The 14,531-nt window shown below is 33.2% G+C and overlaps 1 protein-coding gene and 1 long non-coding RNA gene across 2 annotated transcripts; both read left to right on the plus strand.

Moving 5' to 3' along the window:
* Positions 1–3,844: 3,844 nt before the first annotated feature.
* Positions 3,845–6,607, plus strand: LOC108467498 (UDP-arabinopyranose mutase 1-like). Its single transcript, XM_017768132.2, has 4 exons — positions 3,845–4,440; positions 5,401–5,651; positions 5,742–5,910; positions 6,008–6,607. The coding sequence occupies exons 1-4, from the start codon at positions 4,099–4,101 to the stop codon at positions 6,335–6,337; spliced, it is 1,092 nt and encodes a 363-aa protein (XP_017623621.1). The 5' UTR covers positions 3,845–4,098; the 3' UTR covers positions 6,338–6,607.
* Positions 6,608–10,624: 4,017 nt separating this feature from the next.
* LOC128295336 (uncharacterized) lies at positions 10,625–14,196 on the plus strand. Its single transcript, XR_008285700.1, has 2 exons — positions 10,625–10,718; positions 14,023–14,196. It is a non-coding gene; the product is annotated as an uncharacterized LOC128295336 (long non-coding RNA).
* The last annotated feature ends 335 nt before the right edge of the window (positions 14,197–14,531 follow it).

Genomic DNA, 14,531 nt, shown 5'->3' on the forward strand with positions numbered 1-14,531 from the left:
AAAATATTTTCTTTGACCTTGGGTGAGTGGTTCCGAAACCATTGTTCCGACTAGGCCCAAAATCGGGTTGTTACATTATACTAATTCATATAGATCAACAATTCTTGGTTCATTGCAATACCATTCAAGTCCTATTCATTATCTAGCCATATATGTCAATTTAATCAACATTCAATGTCATGTTCAAACATAATTATGATGAAACAAAATAAAACACACACATATCACCCGAAATTAACTAATAAGTTCCATATGAACTTACCTATTCAAAACATAAAACGAGTGGATTCTTCAGAGTCTAATTCGTAATTTAATTTTTCTCCTATTAGTTCCACTTTGATGCAAATCTTTATCTAAACCAATGGTTGAATGTTTTCAAAGCTTGGAGAGTTGATGAAGAAAAATGGTGGAATTTTCCACTAACTCACTCTTTTATACTTTAATTAATCATAATTAATCTAGTTGAATTATCTTAAACTTAGTTTTATTAACTTAAATAAACTATTATTTATTCATTGTGGAATAAGGCTTCATTATCCACCAACTCTTATTTAGGATTGGTTTAATTACTATTTTGGACCTTTGGTTAATGGCTGTTCAAGTTCTCAAACTTTTGATCAATCAAAATTCAATAGTGATTAAACTTTACAATTTAGTCCCTGAGCCTTAATTAACTATTAATTCAACAAAATTACTTGACCAATACTCAATATATTTTTATATTATCTCCGTAAATATTGATTTGGTTTATGGAAATGAGGTTCTAAAACCATTTTTTCTGTACCACTAAAACTTTTTTTTTTGGTATCACTAAAAATCGGGTCGTTACATAATGAATTTTTTATGTATTTCGAAGCTCAAGTCCAAATTGTAAGCACCAAACAAACTTAGGTGTCTAAAAGTAGATACTTAAAATTTTATTCCATTACCACTTTAGGTACCAACTGTTAATTCTAGTTTAAAAAAAAAAGACCTACTCAAATTATGACATGTCGCATTTTTAATTAAATATAAATATTTAAAATTAACATTAAATACAATTTGAATTAAATTAAAATAAAATTTTATCTCTTTTCTTTCCTTCTCCCACCCTTTTCTTCTTCATCTTTTTTTTTTTTATTATTGTTTTTTTTTTCTTTTCTTATTTTCTGTCCTTAATATTGAAAAAGAGGGTTTGTTTTAATGGCAAAGAAGATGAGAGTTAGATAATAATTAGCCTTATTCTTTTATTTATTTATTTAAATTTGTCCATTAATCTTTCAAAAAGAGTCAAAATCATTTTTTAAACGGAAACGTTGACTAAAATATTAATTTTTTTTAACAATGTTAACATGACAACTTGTGTGGTAGTCCACGTATACTTTATACTAACATGACACTATTTTTCTTATATACCACATCAACAAATAATTGAAAATTAAAATTAAAAAAGTTTACAAAACTCAAAAAAATTAGCATGGAGTATATGTGGATTGTCATGTGGGTTGAAATGTTTAAAATTTGATGTTTTAGTTAGTATTTTTGTTAAAAATTAATTTGACTCTTTTTAAAGGTTGATGTCAAATTTAACTCAAAAAAAAAAGAAAAAAAGAAAGAATAATGACCAAATTGACAAAAAAATATAAAATTTAAGGGTTAAATTTAATATTATGTCTTATTTTAATTCTAAAAATAGGGTTTGTTTTAATGGAAGAAATTTGAAGAAGAGTTTATTTCAAAATTTTGTAAAAAATTATTTATAAAGAAGATGAAGATGGAAAGAGGGAGACGATATATTTATCTTTAATTTAATATTAATTTTAAATATTTTTATTCAATTAAAAATATTATGTGTTTTTAGAGGAGTTAAGAATTGATATCTAAATTGGCAATAGAGTAAAAGTTTGTGTACCCAGTTTGCAGTATAAAAATTCATATAAGTTATTTTAATTATTAAACAATTTACATCTGTATGGTAGGTTGACATGCATATATTGTTTTTATTTTCTAAGTATTATTCATTTGAGGTTTGTAAACAATGTCACGTGAAATTAAAATGAAAAACGTTTGATTAGTAAAAAGCAAAAACGTTACTTTTGTTTTCCAAAATCTACTCATTTTCTAAATTTTAATTTTAATTATTAATAACTATTAAATTATTGGGTATGATATTTTAAAATAAAAGATATTATTTAATAAAAATAATATTATAATGTACAAATTTATTTTACAATTCACATTCGAGATTTATGATTATCTCTTCTTAACAATATTATTGTTAAGATTTAAATTTTGGCAAAAATAATATACTTTATTATTTTTCTTATAATATTAACAATTGAAAAATTCCAAATCCATAAACTCAATAATAATAATAATAATAGAAAAGAAATTGGAAACATAAAAGGAAAAGAAAAAGTGTGTTTCATAAGTAGACATCATGTCATCCATGTGAAAACTTAAGTTGGCGTAAAAGAAAAACGATGAAAACTCACTTTCCCATCTCCTTTTTAATACTGACCCATACTATATGAGTTATGATTTTATATATTTCAGTCTTTTTATATGATTTTAAAATCGAGTTAATTTTAGATGGTTTGAAGTTTTTGATTAAATTTAAATTGATTTACGGTTTCAGTTTTTCATTTCCACAAAAACTCACTTCTTTCTAACGTATGAAAATTTTGATCTAGGACTTGATTGAAACGGAATTTATTTCTTTCTTTATTCCATCTAATAATTAAGTTTATTATGGGTGAATCGTTCAATAATTAAATCAAATTAAAAAAATAGCTAAACCCATTCTCTTTTTTTTTCCTTTTTTATTATTAAAATTTTTATCAAGGTGAGATTTAATTCTAAATTTTAAACACAATTTCAGTAAATTAAATAATTATTGCTGTTTACTATTATGATGTTAAAATTAGGATACACAAGTGGGATTAAAAAATTTCATATGTTCGGTTTAAGTTAATACGCTAGAGTTTATGGAATTCGAAGAAACGAATTCTAAATTTTGTATGGTATTTTCTAGTCGTATTGTTGTGTTAACCGAAAGTTTATATTCTCCTTTTCTTTTATATTTTAGTTTTTCTTTCATAAAATATCTTTAAATGTTAGGAATTTATAAACTGAAACTGAAAATTACTTTTTTCTTCGATCTTCGATATTAATTGGCAAATTAACTTAGATCTAAGTTTTGTACTTCGACTCTCGGTAGTTACTAATCCACCGTATTGATCATTAAATCATCGCTTGCAGTTCCCTAATAAGACCCTTTTTTTAAAAAAAATTAACAATTCAATGACTTAAATAAAAATTTTAGATGAGTAACTAAAATATAAACTTACTTATAGTTAATGACCTTAAATGTGATTTACCTTTCTTTTTCATTGAACCCAAGTGATTATCTGAATTGAACCAAAATATAGAACTCTACAAATTTAGGGTGAGTTTAGATAGACGGTAGATTTAGTTACAGTTAGGGTAAAAAATAGCTATAATGGTGAAATTAGATATTATAATATGAGACAAAAAATAAGCTAAACACACTGTATCATACCCCACCGTCCATCCAAACTCACCTTTGACTCTAAATATCATTATAACCCAAAAATATTAAAATAAAACATAATACAATATTATGTAAAAAAATAATATGAAAATGATACTAATAAATTAAGGTTTAATTGAATGATAAACTCTTAAAAGAAATTATTTGTTTAACTATTTAAATATATTTTTTCAAACTATAAACTTTCATTATTTAAAAACAGATACTCAATTAAATTGTGACATGTGTCATATTTATTTATTTAAAATTCTTTTACCGTCCATCAATTCCGAGCGATAATTTATGCACAAATCGTATAACCCATTCTAACCCAATACTGTCTATATAAAAAAAATAAAATCAAAACACGATCCCTCGTCTCTCTCCTTTGTATCTCCCTCCAATCGTGCCGCCTCACTCGTTTCTCACGTGACTCTTCAGTCTCCCTCTCCATATATTCGCAAACAAGCTCTCTTCCTCTCAATCAATCCTCAAAATAACTGCGAAAGAAAAAACCTCTGCTTTTTTCACTTTTCCTTTTATCGTTTCTCCTTTTTGCGGTGAAAATGGCAGAGCCTGCAACAGCAACACAAGCAGCAGCACCAGCAGTGGCTCTGCTGAAAGATGAGCTCGACATTGTTATACCAACCATAAGGAACTTGGACTTTCTTGAGATGTGGAGGCCATTCTTTCAGCCTTACCATCTCATCATTGTTCAAGATGGTGATCCTTCAAAGACCATCAAGGTCCCTGAGGGCTTTGACTATGAGCTTTACAACAGGAACGATATTAACAGGATCCTCGGTCCTAAGGCTTCTTGCATTTCCTTCAAGGACTCTGCTTGTCGTTGCTTTGGTTACATGGTATCCAAGAAGAAGTATATCTTCACCATTGACGACGACTGCTTTGTAAGTTTCTTTTTGTTTTTTCAATTTTATTGTGGTGTTTCAGAATCTGGGGTTTCCTTATTTTAGTCAAATTTTGGATCTTTACATTGTATTGTTTGGAAATTTGAGTGCTTTTATTTTTTTTCTTGATTTAAATTGAATTCCTGTGATGTTTTAGTACCTTGGTTTTTGTTATTATGGTCAAAAGTTGAATCCTTTGATTGTTTTGATGGGAGACTTGGACACTTTGGTAGTTTGGTTTAATCTCCTCTTTCCCCCTCAATTTATGTTGACATATTCGTAGCAAATGAGAAATCGAATTCTGCTTGCTTCAGATTTACTTTGAAAGCCTTTCAGATCATGCAATCTACATAGTTGAAATTCAATTTCAAATACTACAGTAATTTATAGCGCAATCAATTTATATATTACAATTCCTTCCCGAATCTGGATTTGAGTTCTGCATTGTCTGATATGCTTGCCAGATCTTCAGAGTCTGAGATGATTTATGCATTTCTTTTCCTATTATTATGTTGTTTATATTGCAGTGTGGAGAGTCAGTTTTTCTTTTATTAGCTTCTTTTTACTTTATTTATTTATTTTTTGCAGTTGGTTATAGAATTCAAATTACTTTCACATGCTATGCATCTCTAGCAGCTTTGTACCTGCCTAATCATGGAAATATACCTTTCAATTGATAAGTAATTGGTTGGACTGGAATCTACAGATATGAGATTCAAAAATCTTGGATGATTGTATCTGTTTGTGTTATTGTATATTCCTGCTAAATCTACAGGTTCAGATCTGTATAGTTGATTTATATTCTGAGTGATGATTATGTGAGGAATCGCTTTTGTACTTCATCTATTAGTTTTAACAATATGGGTTCAATGTATGATTGGGGGCTCGTTTGTCTCTTTCAGAATATAAGAATATTGACAACCCTGACCAAACCATGGATCCTTTTTTGTTTATGATCAGGTTGCTAAGGACCCATCTGGCAAAGCGATCAATGCACTTGAGCAGCACATCAAGAATCTGCTATCACCATCCACTCCCTTCTTCTTCAACACCTTGTATGACCCTTTCCGAGAGGGTGCAGATTTTGTCCGTGGATACCCATTTAGTCTTCGCGAGGGCGTTCCAACTGCTGCTTCTCATGGACTTTGGCTAAACATCCCGGATTATGATGCTCCAACCCAACTGGTGAAGCCTCTTGAGAGGAACACTAGGTATGTATGATCTGTTTTTGTCAAAATGTTCCGAAGATTATCTTCGAGTCATTAGTGATTAATTGATTGATAATGCTCATTATAAATCAGGTATGTGGATGCGGTTCTTACAATTCCAAAGGGCACCTTGTTCCCCATGTGTGGTATGAATTTGGCTTTCAACCGTGAGCTGATTGGCCCTGCCATGTACTTTGGACTCATGGGCGATGGGCAGCCAATTGGACGTTACGACGACATGTGGGCTGGCTGGTGCACCAAGGTACGTTTTTGTATCACAATTTACTTTCTTCTCCTTACAATGTATTTCAGAATCCGAAAGAAATCTCAATGGCCTCACTGGTTCGATGATTGTTTAGGTGATATGTGACCATTTGGGATTGGGAGTCAAAACAGGTCTACCTTACATCTTTCACAGCAAAGCAAGCAACCCATTTGTAAACCTAAGGAAAGAGTACAAGGGTATTTATTGGCAGGAAGAGATCATCCCATTCTTCCAACAAGCTGTCCTTCCAAAAGACTGCACCACTGTTCCAAAGTGCTATATTGAACTGGCAAAACAGGTGAAGGAAAAGCTTAGCAAAGTTGATCCCTACTTTGACAAGCTGGCTGATGCCATGGTCACATGGATTGAAGCCTGGGATGAGCTCAACCCGATTGGACCTGTACCAAATGGCAAAGCAGCTTAGAAAATTTTCAAAAAGATGCAGACGCCATAGAATGAAATCTTGGAATGTGCTTTTTAACTTGAACACTGATCATTGGCAAAGCAAAGTTGAAATACCCCATTAGCTACAGTTAAAGAAATAATGATAGTTTTTTTTGGTCACAAATAATGATTGTTTTTTTTTTCATTGTATCTTTATTTATCTTCTTCATCGCTATGTTTCGGCGGGATGTTATTTAATGTAATTTTATTAACTATACGTTATGAAATTACAATCCATTTCATAGTAAAAGTCATTCCTTTGAATACGGAAGTGTGGGTCAAATCCCTTCATTACTAAACCTTAACATCAATGGATGATATATTTTGGAGGGTAAATTAATTAAATATGTCAGTTTTTTTTTTTAATTTAGAGCAATAAATCATTTTTGTAGGGAAAGGAAAAATGTGTCTAACTAGGCGCACTTTCCTCTAACGGTTAATTTCAATGACTTTTTGAATGTTGGCGGGTAACGGTAAAAAAATTTAAACAGCCCCAATGGTCAATCTCTTTTTTTCTATAAATACCATGCAATTTTATTTATTTTTCACTCAAATCCATCTATTTTTAATCTCTCAACTTTCTCAAGTTTTGTTCTAAACTTTTTTATATGCTTGTTTAAAAATATTATTATTTTTAATGATTTCGTATTTTATTTGTTCCGATTAAATTTTTACGAATGACCACCTCTTTGATTCATTTTGACAAGCACATTTTCACCGCTCAAGCGATAATGGTAAGATATTTTTAATTAAGTTAAATTTAAAGTTTTTTTATTTTTTAAAATATTTTAAATTAATTTTTTTCTATATAAATAGACAGTTGATCGTGTTTTGGAGGGGACAACTTGTCAAAGGGCCCAAACATTGAAATTTGTGTTACTTGCAAGACGCGAGATTCTTGCATACGTCTCGTATGCTCGGGGGCTGCAAACTCGATCCTACACTCATTAGCGTGTTGGTGGAAAGATGAAGGCTCTAAACACACACTTTTTATCTTTCATGCGATGAGTGTACAATCACACTCGAGGACGTAGCTTTATAACTCGATTTACCCAGTGATGGGCCAACCGTCATGAAGTCAACGGTTGTTTCGGTAAAGAGGACCTTTGCGAGGTATTTTTGGGAGGTCCTGAACAAGTTTCAAGGTGGTCGGATAGAGATGAAGTGATTGGAAACCAATTTCAAAGAGCTTCCTCCAAACGTGACCGACGTTGTCAAAGAACAATACACCCGAGCATTCATCCTAAGGTTAATCGGGAGTATTTTAAAGTCCGATAAATCTCAAAATTGGTACACATAAGGTGGCTACTACACCTAGCCAACTTTAGAGAATACAAGCGACTGAGTTGGGGATTAACTATGTTGGCCATGTTGTATCGAGAGTTGTGTTGGGCGACAGAATCAAATAAGATGTCAATTAGTGGTTGCCTACTCATGCCTACTCATGCTACAATGGTTGGTTTGGTGACGACTACCATTTTTACGTCCCTAAGTGAACAACCCACTTATGTTCCCATTGGTGATAAGGTATTATATGTTCGAACTAACATATTGCTTGTACAAGTGGAATCATGGGCCGAGTTACCTGGGACGACCCGAACAGCTCAAAGATATCAGGTTGTTCTTAAATCAATGCTCGGAAGCCGAGGTTAGTTAGTTATTCTTTCTAACCTATAATGATTATGCAATGATTTGTAAAATAAAATTTCGTGCATAATGGAATTTACAATTGTGCATTGCAGTTTGAATGGATGTCATTCATCAAACCCCATATCATAGAATGCGTCCTATTGAAATATTTGGCCAATCAGAGTATGTAGGACACGGAAGCACTACACAATTGGACTTGCGGGGGAAGAATGACGAGAATTAGTGAGACATTCACAAGAAGTACATTGATGTTTGAGATCGTAGGGTGAAATTCTTACCCATTTGCAAACAATTTTTCTCATTGGATACGACAATTTTTTGGAGTACATGATGTGGTTTAGAGTCACCAACAAGATGTATCTATTATCGGTGGTAGCGAAGAGTAGGTAACTTCATCAAAAGAGGCAATGAAGACTGCCATAGTAGCTTAGGTCTGGACGTAATCGCACGATAGGTTTGTCATCGATTCCGACTGAACAAGTGTCGCCTATGTCTACGCCATATCCCGATCAATTCACTCCACTTATTCATGGTCATTTTACTAACCTTGTGTTTTTTCTACAATTACCACACTACACACCACAACATATCCCTTTTTCTACCCCTCCCACAGGTACATATTTTGAAGCACCAATGTCCCTCACATTCTACACTCTCATGCTGACATTGATGCCGACACAAATGTTGAGCTAGATGCCGATACATGTACCGTCACCGATGTCAACACTAGTCTAGTCATCGATGCCAGTGTTGATGCCCAGGTCAATATCGATGTATCCAAGTTTTGTGACACCATACACATATGCATTGATAGTGTCACAAACACCTACCGCATCATTAGTTTATCGAGGTCAGTCATCGATGCAACCATATTATCATGGAGTGGAGGATACATAATGGGAGGCTAGGACAGCACTGCACTTGAGCACTAAGAAAGAAGATGGAGATGGAGATGAAGACAAATACAATGGTGGAGACGAAAATGAGCACAAGAGTGGAGGTGAAGACGAAGAAGATGAAGATGACGGTGACGATCAAATGGATGAGCTGGTAGTACTAGTTCTACACAGAAATCCTGCTCACACCTGTATGCCACCGCCCTGCAATACACATTCAACTTGACGATGCCGATGATGTATTTTTTATTTATCTATTTCAATATAAATCTAGATAACATCAATAAAGAAATGATAAATTTTGGTTGTAACTCATATTTGTCTTTGTTACATTTTAACGTAAGTTATACGTAAGTTAAAAAGAAAGAACAAATTTGCGACACCAAAATAATGGAAGCATTGTAATCAATTTTATATCCTCGAAAAAAAAAGAATGTTAGCGACGTTGAGGCCCCAACCCCCTCAGCGCAGAACATGTTACCTTCGTATGCCCTGAGTTTCTATGGTACCCGCATAACGTTTTTTAACTATCCCTCTCCCGAATATCCATATTGGTGCGTATTCATGTGACCTTTTGGGATGCGATATAGGTTCATGTTTGGTGCCAACTCGTATGGCACCCTGGACAGTAACACCCCTTACCCGTATCCGACATTAGGACAGGGTTTGAAGCGTTATCGGACTTAAACATTCACAAACATGCAAAACCGGGCCATAAAATTTCATTTAAATTAAAAACATTCAATCACATGCGTAATGTCCCTTACACGAGCTACCGAGGCTCTAAACATGCATTAAAGGCGATCTGGGACTAAATCAAGAACTTTAAAAAATTTTGGGGAAACTTAGAAAAAATTTCCTGAAACAGGGTCACACGTCCGTGTAGACACAGGGACACGCCCGTGTGTCTCCAACATGCCCGTGTCCTCAGGCCATGCAACTCTCTGTTTATCACATCAGCAAAACAAATTGAACTACACGGCCAAGCCACATGCTCGTGTGCTAGGCCGTGTCCTCCACACGATTGAGACACATGGCCGTGTCTCTACTCGTGTGACTAGTACTTAGGCTATTTTCCAAGCCTTCATGTTTTCCATAAACCCTTACAACCTTGTACACATCAAACTCACAACTCATGGCATCATTTTAGTGATTAAACACCTTTATAAGACACATTCAACATTAGCTCGTCATTATACATATGTTTCACCTACTCATGATAAACTAGTCTAGCCACATTATTACACATTCATTTGACCTTGTCATCTCATTAGTCATGTGACACCCCTAATTTGACCCTAGTCGGAAAGTGGTTTTGGGACCACAAAAACCGAGTCACAAAAATAATTGATTGTTATATTCTATGCTTAATATTTATGAATAAGTATGTGTGAAAATTTCATGCTTTAAATTTTGTCATATGGATGTGAAATAAATAAAAAGGGGCTTATGTGAGAAATCTTGAAAATGTCATAGGTTAATTGGAAGTGGCTAAAAATTGCATGGTTTGAAGCATGAGGGACTTGCATGTCAAACATTCCTTTTCTTGGTAGTGGACGGCAATGATGGGCATGAATGACACATTTTGGCATTTTGTGCTTTGTATGTTAGTAAATAATGTTAATAATATATTTGTTTATATTAAATAAAATGGTTTCATAAAATAAAATAATAAAAGTTAATGAAATAAATGAATAAAACATGTTTGAGGTGAAAATAACAAGGCCATTTTTCTTCTTCTTCTTGCCGTGAGTTGAGAAAGAAAATAGAAACCTTTGAGCTTAGGGCATTCGGCAAAAGAAGGCTTCAAATAAGGTAAGGTTCATGTTATTTTCTTTGAAAAGTTGTGAATTTCGGTTGGTTTTGAAGCTTGCAACAAGACCCATGTGAAAATTTTTGTGTTCATGAAGCATGTAGCAATCGGTCATGAGCTTAATGGGGTATGTTTTGTATGTTTGATGATTTTGGGAGGATAATTGATTCTAGTTGAGTATGAACAAACTAAATGTGCTTGATGGCTCAAATGAGCTTGGAAAGTTGGCCAATGTTGTTTAAGTTCATGAATTAGGGCATAATTTCATTCGGCCATGGAAATTGAGCATGGAAAAAAAAAATCTGGTGTGGGATATATGAAGCTGAAAATTTAGTTTGAAGTGTGGTAATTGTGTTAAAGATGAACATTAAACCTTAAAGCATGATTTAGTTTAACCAAGGGAGAACTTGTATATTTGTAGGAGGGCATGTTTGAACGTGTATTGATAATTGATTTTGAAGGTTCGGCTTTATGCCTTGATAGTTGGTTTTGAAGTATATGATGTCCTGGTATAAATATATGTGCATTCGGTTACTTTCATAACATGCATTTAAAGTGTCCTTTGGATGCAATTGCTTATGCACTTGAGGGGATATGAGTTAATTTTCTTTATGGCAAATTTGGATAAGAAGCTAACTAATAATATGCTAAGGTAGTCATGTGGATAATCGGCTTTGTGAATATTATTAAAGGTGTAATTAGTTATATGCATAGGTCATCGGAAAAATTGACCACATAACTAGTATATGTATATAAGTTTACATGGTGATACCTAGGAAAATGTATTTGGGATGGTTTTATGAAATACCGAATGTGTGCAGATGTATCGAGGTGTTGCCTTATGTATGAGTTTCATTGAGAAGATTTACCTTGTTGTTTTTAATGATATAACAAGGTGATTAAAATAGTTTAAATTTTGTTAATTAAGCTCAAGAGCATAGAGGGGCAATTTTGGATAAAGAGAAAGTAAAAGAATAGCCGTGGATATCTAGTCGTCGACCACTTCCGAGGTAAGTTTTAAGTGATTAAACGTTGAGTAAATTCAATCATAATAGGACATGATGAGTTGATTTAATAAGATATGATGTGGCCATGATATGTTCTAAGCTCAAATGGTAAGTTCTTAAGTGTTTGAGCTTGGGAATTTAAGTGTAAATTGAAATAGTCTGCTTAGGACAGCAGCAGTAACGTGACTTTAGAAAATCACCATAAATTTATGGACTTGAATTAGAGGCTGAATGAAACATGAAATTAAAGCTTAATGAGTCTAGTTTCTTATAAAAGAAACCGTGTAAGCAAAGGAATTTCCGATAATGAGATATTTAAAGTTGTGTGAGACAGTGCAGAATGACACTGTAATCCTCTGTTCTGTTTTTAGAAAATCATTATAAATTGTACAAAAATTTTTAAAAGACAAAATTTATATTCTAGATGCCTTAGTGAGTCTAGTTTCAAATGAAATAAACTAGAACATATTTTAATTTTTACAATGATAAATTTGATTCAGTAGTGAAGAGTGGTCAGCATAGTCAAACGGTGAAATAGGGGAAACTTTAAGAAAAATCTGGCATTGATTGGCCAAACCAAAAATTCTGAAAATTTGTTGGATAAAATATGTATGAGTCTATTTTCAGGGAAAATTAACGGTACTTCATTTGGAATTTCGTAGCTCCATTTACGAATAATTTAATGACTGTTGCTCAGGAAAAACAGCTTGTGCTGAATTTGTGATTATGTTGTAAACATTAATAAAACTATTTGAGTTGCTTATAAGCTATCGATTAAATATTGGTAATCAAAGTACCAAATCCGTATTAAAGTGAAGCTGTAAGCCATAAATGACTAGTATACCTAGTCAATTTTGTTATGATGAAATTGATGTACAAGATATGTATATGTGATAAGGCCGAATGGCCAATGTGATGAATGTGAAAGTGTATATATGTGATAAGGCCGAGTGGCCAACGTGATGAATGTGAAAGTGTGTATATGTGATAAGGCCTAATGGCCGATGTGATGAATGTGAAAGTGTATATATGTGATAAGGCCGAGTGGCCAATGTGATGAATGTGAAAGTGTATATATGTGATAAGGCCGAATGGCCAATGTGATGAATGTGAAAGTGTATATATGTGATAAGGCCGGGTGGCCAACGTGATGAATGTGAAAGTGTGTATATGTGATAAGGCCTAATGGCCGATGTGATGAATGTGAAAGTGTATATATGTGATAAGGCTGAATGGCCAATGTGATGAATGTGAAAGTGTATATATGTGATAAGGCCGAGTGGCCAACGTGATGAATGTGAAAGTGTATATATGTGATAAGGCCGAATGGCCAATGTGATGAATGTGAAAGTGTATATATGAGATAAGACCTAATGGCCGATGTGATGGATGTGAAGGTGTATATATGTGATAAGGCCGAATGGCCAATGTGATGGATGTGAAAGTGTATAAATATGATAAGTCCCGAAGGGCATTTGTGTCAGTACTATATCCGGGTTAAAACCCCGCAGGCTTTATGCGAGAATATTATCCTGATTAATGTCCATAGGCTTCGTGCTCGTACTATATCCGAGCTTTAAAGACCCGACGGCTAAATGCTAGGATTCAAGTAAGACTTTGATATTGAGTATCTGCAATAAGTTACCATCAAATAAGTATTATGTATTTAAGATGTTCAGGTACGTATTACTTACTCATCGGTGGAGTGATTTCGAGGTGAATTATCAGTATCAAAGAGGTAGGTAAATGTGATTAATATTATAACTCCAAATAGGAGAATGATCTAATTGGTAATGGTATGCTTGTATAATGAAGTATGTGATGAAATATTCTTATGTATTAGTGCATATTCGCCCAAAAGCCTTATGATTTGAGTATGGGTTGGGTTCAACTAGATGTGCCAAGACAAGGTAAGGATTATGTTTTGTAAGCTTACGATATGTGATAAGGAATATGTTTGGTTCTTTATGTGCCTACGGTAATTTAGTACTTGTCATGTTGAAATACTTAAAATATGGATGTGATTATGAACAAGTGGAAAGGATTATTGAAAGTTGAAAATTGATGAAGAATGTGCTTTGGAAATATTTGACCATCTAGGTCATTATTATTCAAAAGTATATATGTGACAGCCAAGTGATGCGTTTATTGATATTATAGTTCGAGATGAAGCTCTAGATTAACTTCATCGAACAGTTGAAATGAATGACCAATAATAGTGAATGAGAACACTTTGTTTTGCTTAAAACTTACTAAGCTTACAAAAGCTTACTCTGTTCGATCATGTTTTGGTTTATAGGTTGTGGATTCTGACTACCAGTTCGGGGATCATCAGCACTTCGTCACACTATTTACCATTACGGCAACTATGTAATTAGACTTAGCTTATGGCATGTATAGGATAGATAATATGGTAGAATGATATTTTGACTATTGTATATAAGCCATATGAAAATGGCATCTTTTGAATGTTTACTTATAGAAGTTTACATTTTATCCCTGGCTGTGTTTAGTGTTTATCCAAATGAATGATCTAAAAAAAAAGTTTTACCGTTCTGTCATGAGTTACAAGTCCGGTAATGCCCCTTACTTATTCCGGCAACGGTTACGGGATAGGGGTGTTACAAGTCACTTATACCATTAAACTATGGTTACTAACTTATACATCAAACATCCATGTTCAAGGCATTATCATCTTATTACCATATTACACGTTTAATTCATGGTCATGACCACCTCGATTGGTCATAAAACATGCATTCAACACACATGACATATTACCAACCATGCATGGCAAACAAACATATT

Source organism: Gossypium arboreum, chromosome 7, assembly GCF_025698485.1.
Source record: "Gossypium arboreum isolate Shixiya-1 chromosome 7, ASM2569848v2, whole genome shotgun sequence".
Taxonomy (NCBI): domain Eukaryota; kingdom Viridiplantae; phylum Streptophyta; class Magnoliopsida; order Malvales; family Malvaceae; genus Gossypium; species Gossypium arboreum.

Bases quoted from the DNA above. Each gene is read 5' to 3' on its own strand.
- LOC108467498 (XM_017768132.2), top strand. From the start codon at position 4,099: ATGGCAGAGCCTGCAACAGCAACACAAGCAGCAGCACCAGCAGTGGCT. The intron at 4,441-5,400 runs GTAAGTTTCTTT...GTTTATGATCAG, and splicing joins CCATTGACGACGACTGCTTT to GTTGCTAAGGACCCATCTGG. The intron at 5,911-6,007 runs GTACGTTTTTGT...ATGATTGTTTAG, and splicing joins GGGCTGGCTGGTGCACCAAG to GTGATATGTGACCATTTGGG.